Genomic DNA, 7450 nt, shown 5'->3' on the forward strand with positions numbered 1-7450 from the left:
GACTAAAAAAAGCTCTATATGGATTGAAGCAAGCTCCACGAGCATGGTACAGCAAAATTGATCAATACTTTGCAGACCAAGGATTCAGGAGGAGCAAAAGTGAAGCAACTTTATACACCAAGATCCAAGGTCAGTATGATATACTCATTGTCTCCTTGTATGTAGATGATCTTATCTGCACAGGAAACAATGTGGAGATGATAGATAAGTTCAAAGAAGATATGATGAAGACCTTCGAAATGACCGACCTTGGCTTAATGAACTACTTCCTCGGAATAGAGGTAAAACAAAAGAAAGAAGGAATATTTATCTCACAGAAGAAATATGTTGAAGCACTACTCAAGAAATTTAAGATAAATGAATGTAAGACAGTCAGCACTCCATTGGTGACAAATGAGAAATTGAAGAAAAATGATGGTGCACCGGAAGCTGATGCATCACGTTACAGAAGTTTGATTGGAAGCTTACTATATCTCACAGCCACACGACCAGACATAACGTATGCTGTAAGTCTTCTTTCAAGATTCATGCAAAGTCCAAGCCAAATTCATTTTGGAACAGCAAAAAGAATCCTAAGATATCTACAAGGCACAAAAGAGTATGGTATATGGTACCGAACTATAAGCAACTCAAAGCTACTTGGCTACACCGACAGTGACTGGGCAGGATCGATCGACGACATGAAAAGCACATCTGGTTATGCCTTTTCACTAGGATCAGGAACAATCTCATGGGCTTCAAAGAAGCAAGCAACAGTTGCGCAATCAACAGCAGAAGCTGAATATGTAGCAGCTGCTGAGACTACAAGTCAAGCAATATGGTTACGAAGAATACTTGAAGAAATGGGAGAAAAACAAAATGAGCCTACTACAATCTACTGCGACAACAAATCAGCTATAGCAATGACAAAGAATCCAGTGCATCATAGTAGAACAAAACACATAGCAATCAAATATCACTTTATCAGGGAAGCAGAAGGAACTAAAGAAATCAAGCTCGAGTATTGCACAACCGAAGATCAAGTTGCAGACATTTTTACTAAAGCACTACCAAGACCAAAATTTGAACAGCTACGCACGAAGCTTGGAGTTACAGAAATTTGCACCAAGGAGGAGTATTAGAAATTGATACAAATTTCTAGAATAGTCTAGAAAAAATACTAAGAACAATCTAGGAAAAACTAATTGTATCTTCTAGTATGTAGATGCTTCTAGAGAAAGTTCTAGAATATTGTAAATCTTCAAGTTTCTAGATAGCTCTAGTATATTGAACCAAATGGTGGATGATGCCTATAAATAGGCATGCTACCTCATTGTAAATGCAATGAAGAAGAAGTAATCAAGACAACAATTCTCCATCTCTTGAGTCTCTTACTAAAACTTCTTCAACTACTATTTTCAACTATTCCTACTAACACATTTCAACTATCTTACTCATCTCACCTACACTAAAAACTATCAGATGTAGAGGATCATATAATGACAGTCTCGGACCGTGGGTATGCCCATTCTATTGTGATTTTGGTGGCTACCAGGTAGGACTGAAAATGGTGCTAAGATTAAAATGTTTTTTTTTTACAAACATTATATTGTCAAAATTTATATTTCTGATCCTATGATATTAGAAAAATGATTACTTAAAGTATCTTGTTAATAATAAGATGAATTGGTCTGGGGAGCAACATGGTTGTTCAAGGCTACTAAGTAGTAGCTCTCTTATTACTTGGATTACGTTAACGAAAACATTCATAATCTTAAAAACTTTGGTAATTTGGGTGAGACACAAAAGATGCTGGCATCAACGTGTTCGTTTCAAAGGTATATTTAAGCGTAATTTTTTTCTTTTAATATTATTATTTATTTATTTTTGTTCATATTTTGCGCTATTGTAACGTTTATGATCTGGCTGATGATTTATCTTTCCTAATTATAACAAGCAGCTTCTGATTAATAGTAGTTCTAATTCTAAGCCTTTCATACTCAATGCGGACAAGTTTGTTTGTGATGTTCTACCTGAATCACCTTTAGTATCAGTCTCCTATATTCTCCAGGTAAAATAATGACCCATAATCCGAAAGTATATAATTAACATTAAGTACATTCGATCATATGATTATTGAATGGAAAGATGATTTGATGTAAATAATATTGAGAAATTAGATTTGAAATCAATTTGGATTGGTTTTGTATAGATCTAATCTATGCAACCCCTAATGTAAATGAAAGTTTAGCATCTATATTTCCTTAATTGTTCTGGTATATTAAAATCATTAAATTTACGGTTTATCTTATCTTATTTCATCATGTTGGCAAATTTGATAAATAATTTTATTCATGAAAATATTTTAATTTACTCATATTTTTATATATTATCTGTTATAGATAAAATTTATATTATTTATCTCGTTTCTATATAAATAAAGTGTGTAATTTAAGAGTTAAAATTTAGGATGTTATATTGTATATTGCTGACCAAAAAATAGGTTTAACATAAGTACCGTAATAATAGTAGAATAAAGACGATGAGACATTGTTATATATGTTTAAATTTATTAGCTTATTAAATTAAAATAAAGTAAAATAACTATAATAAATAAATACAACGAGATCAAATAAAGGAGTGTCTCAAAAAGAATACTTAATTGAATTCGAATTGGTTAATTTGGATTTGATTAAGATTAATTAGAAGCTATTGCAGATCTATAATTTTAATTAATAGGATCGGAACTTAAATCAATATATCTAAATTTGATTTTGGAATTACTAATTAATTTAGGATTTAATTAATTGACACTTGAAGATTTTCACGTGCTTGATTCAAAATTAACAGAGTTGAATTTGAGTTAAATAATTAGTGATTTGTGATAATCTAAGTTGCACTGCTACTATATTCAATTGAACCCAGTGGATAAACGTGATTGCGACAAACAATATAAATTAATATAAACATATAATTTAAAAGTTGTTACTTTTTAAATAAAATAAAATAATTGATTTAGTTTTGTAATTTCTACTAAGAAAAGATAAAACTAAATTTAGTAATCAAAATATTATAATTATTAATAACTTAATCAATTTATATATGATTATTTTATTTTATTTTACTTACTCTTTCATATATTAAAACTAGTCTGTAACTTGTGCAATGTACTTGTATTTTATTTCAGAATAAATATACATATAATTTAATAATTAAAAATATAAAATTATATATTTTATAAATAATTATAGATACAATAAAAAATTAAATAATACTTTTAAAAAAATTATTTTGATTTAAATTAATACTTTTGTTGTATAGTGTAAAAAAATTAATTAAATATCAATTATTAATATATATTAATAAGTATAAATTTAAGAGAAAAGACTCTTTAGACTAAACTATAAATTTAAAAGTAGAAAATTAAGATAAATTGTATAAATGTAAAATAAGTATTTACAGAAAATATAAAAATTTATATAAACTTATAAGGAAAAGTTAAATAATAACTTTAATCTTCAAAATTTTGAGCAAAATTAATAAAAATATGACAAATTGTAAATGAAGTAACTTTACTTTCTATATAGTTGACTCTTGTTTATTGATAAAAAAATAATTTGCAATGGTATGCTTTAAGATCAATAGAAACAATATGTTATTTAGAAGAATAAAAATTTGATGTAATTTTTTAGGATTTTTTTACAATTTATCAATCTGTCAAATAGTTATGAATATGGTGATATTAGATTTAGGTTGTTATTTAGAACGAAGGTGAAAGTTTTATTTTTTATTTTTAAATGGATAAACTAACCCATATTATGCTTAAAAGATTTGTTATGTAATCTTTATAGTTACAACATTGTATGATTTCTCCACGTCAAAAAAAGAAGGAAAAAGTGTAATACTATGAGAATGTCATTTTTAAAGAGTTTAATTAAAAAAAATTATATTTAAGTGTGTTTATAACACTTAAATTTGATTAATAAAATATCTTAAAACATTCCACGTCATTCAAGTTTAGAATAAAAGAAAGAGGCTAAAAATATATATTGTCTAATGTTCTTTTTTTTTTTTTTCTTACTTCCCTAATGTTCTTTATTTCAAGTTATACTAATTAAAAATATTTTAAATTGGGAAATAATTTTCTTTTTTTTATACTATTATTTTTTTTAGTGTTCCGGGGTGATATCAAATATTTAATTTAAAAGTGTTTGTGTACTAGAGTTATAGGATGATTAAAAGAAAAGTTTATATGTTGTAAACTTTTTATAATATTATTCTTTAGTTGTTATTAGATAATGATGATAATTATTTTCTTTGATTATATATATATATATATATATATATTATTAAATATTTATAAATTTAAAATTAGAGAAGGAAGAGGGGCGTTAAGAGTCTAAGAAATAAAATAATAATTTTATTTTACATGTTTTTCTTTATATAAGTTATATAATTATATATGGTTGAAATTAATGGAAGCATCTCTAAAATAAACACGAAGCCTTATTCTATTAATATGACATGTAATTAGAGTTGGTAGCTTAATGACTTTAAATTGGCCTAATAAAATTGTAAGATTCAAACTTTAAATTATTGGATGTAATTAGGTTTGGTGCAAATTTAACAAGCATAAATCTAAATAGTTGGATTTTTTGGAGCTTAAACATCATTTTGTTAGGCCAAATTAATAGAATGTTACAAGATCTAAAACCCAAAAAATTTGTCCTCTCACAATGAAACTTAATGGTTAAAAAGAAAAAGAATGTATGTGGCTTTTAATATTTTCTTTCTTTGATTTGATGCTCATAATTTAGAACATCTATTATACTCTTTCTTTCATTTAAATAAATAGAAAGTATTTTTCTTCTTCTTATTTATGCATTAAAATAATCTTTATGTTTTACTACATTTCTTTTCTATTTTCTTCACTTATTTTCTAAACCAAACAACAAGTAATGAGTTTACTAGCGAAGCACAAAGCAAACTGAAGTATATGATTAGTGAAAACAATGTAAACAAAACATTTTGAGTGGAGTAGAAGGAGGGAGAGCATAGAACCAACCGTTGAGTGGCACGTGGACATGGAAGCAGCGGAAACCAATCGGTGATCTTGATCATGCATCATCATCATCCACGCAGTGCTTATGAGACCCTCTTCTTCATCTCAACCAAGCGATAAGGATAAACAAGCTTACGGTTATGGAAGCCTCAGCATCCATTTGCAGTTACTGCAGAGGAATACCCTTCTCTTTCTCTTCCGCAACACCAAACTCTGCTACTTTCTCACCTTTGCTCGTCAAATCCATGGCCACTCCCAAGCCCCTCCCCTCAGTCTCTAGAACTGTTGGCTCAAGAAAGGTTAGTGCAATACACTGTTACAAGTAGTATTTATCAAGAATGAAATTTTAATGGTTTTGAATCACACAATTATGTTAAATATTTTTCTATTTTAAGGTTACAAAAAATAATCTAAGAATTGATAATTAATATCAAGTCAAATTCCAAACATTTTGTCTAAAATTCCGAAACTTTAGGCAGGGACCTGTTTGCCAGGAAGAGTAGCACTAGCACTTATCAGCTCTTATAAAATTGTAGGACTTTGGGAATGACGTTGTTTTTGTTGAAATGGTTTGTTATGAAAAGTGGCACCTCCGTTGAGAATTACCTGTTTGGAACCAAAAAATACATAAAGAAAACGTTGTGATGGTTGTTAGCTCTTAAATATTGTAGGACTTGTTCAAGAAAGTTTTCAACATTTGAAGGTACAGCGGGTTAATGGCATTATGGGATAACAAATAACGTAACTTAAAACGTGTTTTTGGGGGTGAACTGGTGTTTTCTTACAATGCAGAATTCAACTGTGTTCCCACTGGGGGAACAAGGCCCTAGGAGCAGTCCTGGGATAACTGCACCTCCCATCAAGCTTTTGACAAGAATGGAGCAGCTGAAACTATTGAGCAAAGCAGAGAAAGCTGGGTTGCTATCTGCAGCAGAGAAGTTTGGGTTCTCCCTTTCTGCTATAGAGAAACTTGGACTCCTCTCAAAAGCAGAAGACTTGGGTGTGTTATCTGCTGCCACTGATCCAGCAACTCCAGGAACACTCTTAACCCTCAGTTTGGCTTTGCTGCTCTTGGGACCCTTGTTTGTTTACTTGGTTCCTGAGGATAACCTTGGAGAAGTGGGTTTGCAGATTGTTGTTGCCTTCATTTGTGTACTTGCTGGTTCTGCTGGTTTTGCTGCATCAAACTTTGTATCCAATTTGCAGAAATCAAAATAAACTTTATAACTTTCTAATTTCTCTTTAGGCCCCTTAAAGGTTGTAGTATGTTTGCTTTAGCATATTTTGGGGAAACAATGAGATAACTTTTGGCACAAAGAAAAAAAAAAATCCTCATAAATAATCTTTCCAAACTGGTTCTCTTTCCCTCAGCAGCTTGCCATCACCAACAATAATAGGTGCAGCCTGAAAATAATTTTAGCATATCTACAGATATTATTGGTAGATTATGAAATGTAGTGATTGATAAGTCCAAGCTATCTATCATTAAGATACCTCAACAAGTATGAATCATAAATAATTGTTCCTATATGCCGTGGAACAAAATCAAAATTTAACACCAACAGTACATCAGTATTATTTTCATTTAACTGGGCTCGAGTTTTAGAGAAAGTTTCAGGCCATTTGCTTCTGAATTGCAGTTAACGTATGCCCAAGATCTTTTTAATTCAATGGCTAGTAACCTCAAACTGTTATCAGGTGATTTTTGATTAAAGGAAAACAATGAAACCAAGAATTTAACCTTCTTGCCTGTGCCTCAAGCACCCTATGCAGGACTCAATTCCTCACATTCAACCCGAGCTCACTCTAGAATATAGTCTTGTTTGGAAGTGCAGAAAGTAATATTCACTCCTCAGTATTCCTCAGTTGGATTAAAAGTTTAATAAAGTTGACTGCATCATCCTTGGCCGGAGGGATTGAATCATGACCCACTTGGACTTGAATCATTAAAGGTCTCAAGTCACTTAACAGCCTTTTATCAATTAATAATCATTCTCTGTTATAAGTAGAAATATGGAGGATTTAATTATAATATTTTAGAAATTAGGAATAAAAGATAATTATTTTAACAGTTAATTAGTGTATCAAGAGAGTTAGTCATTAACGAAAATATAGTTGTAAGGGATTGGATAGTATAAAAAGACCCCTCCTTAATCATTTGAGGATATTATGAATGATATTCAGTATTGTGTTTCTTTCTTATTTTCTTGTAATTGGAGAGTAAGTCTGAGAGGGATTTTCAATTTCTTCTTTGACAATTGGTATCAAGAGATCTTGGTAACAGTGGTGACCACCAAAGAACTCGAGACTTGCATGAATTCACTGGAGAAAACATTCACAAATTCTCAAGATACAACACAGAAAACATTGTAGTTGTTACAAAAATCTATGGATGGCCTTATCGCATCA

General features: G+C 30.1%; 1 protein-coding gene across 2 annotated transcripts; it reads left to right on the forward strand.

Annotated features, from left to right (window-relative positions):
- Positions 1–5106: 5106 nt before the first annotated feature.
- LOC113852628 lies at positions 5107–6381 on the forward strand. Of its 2 annotated transcripts, none has more exons than XM_027482947.1 (2): positions 5107–5350; positions 5892–6329. In XM_027482947.1, exons 1-2 carry the CDS (start codon positions 5182–5184, stop codon positions 6257–6259), a joined length of 537 nt encoding a protein of 178 aa, XP_027338748.1. In that variant the 5' UTR covers positions 5107–5181; the 3' UTR covers positions 6260–6329. The 2 variants fall into 2 exon arrangements, with proteins under 2 accessions (XP_027338748.1, XP_027338747.1); XM_027482946.1 differs by having other exon boundaries at positions 5123–5340; positions 5834–6381.
- The last annotated feature ends 1069 nt before the right edge of the window (positions 6382–7450 follow it).

Source organism: Abrus precatorius, unplaced genomic scaffold (genome assembly GCF_003935025.1).
Source record: "Abrus precatorius isolate BTA unplaced genomic scaffold, Abrus_2018 Scaffold10, whole genome shotgun sequence".
Lineage (NCBI taxonomy): Eukaryota > Viridiplantae > Streptophyta > Magnoliopsida > Fabales > Fabaceae > Abrus > Abrus precatorius.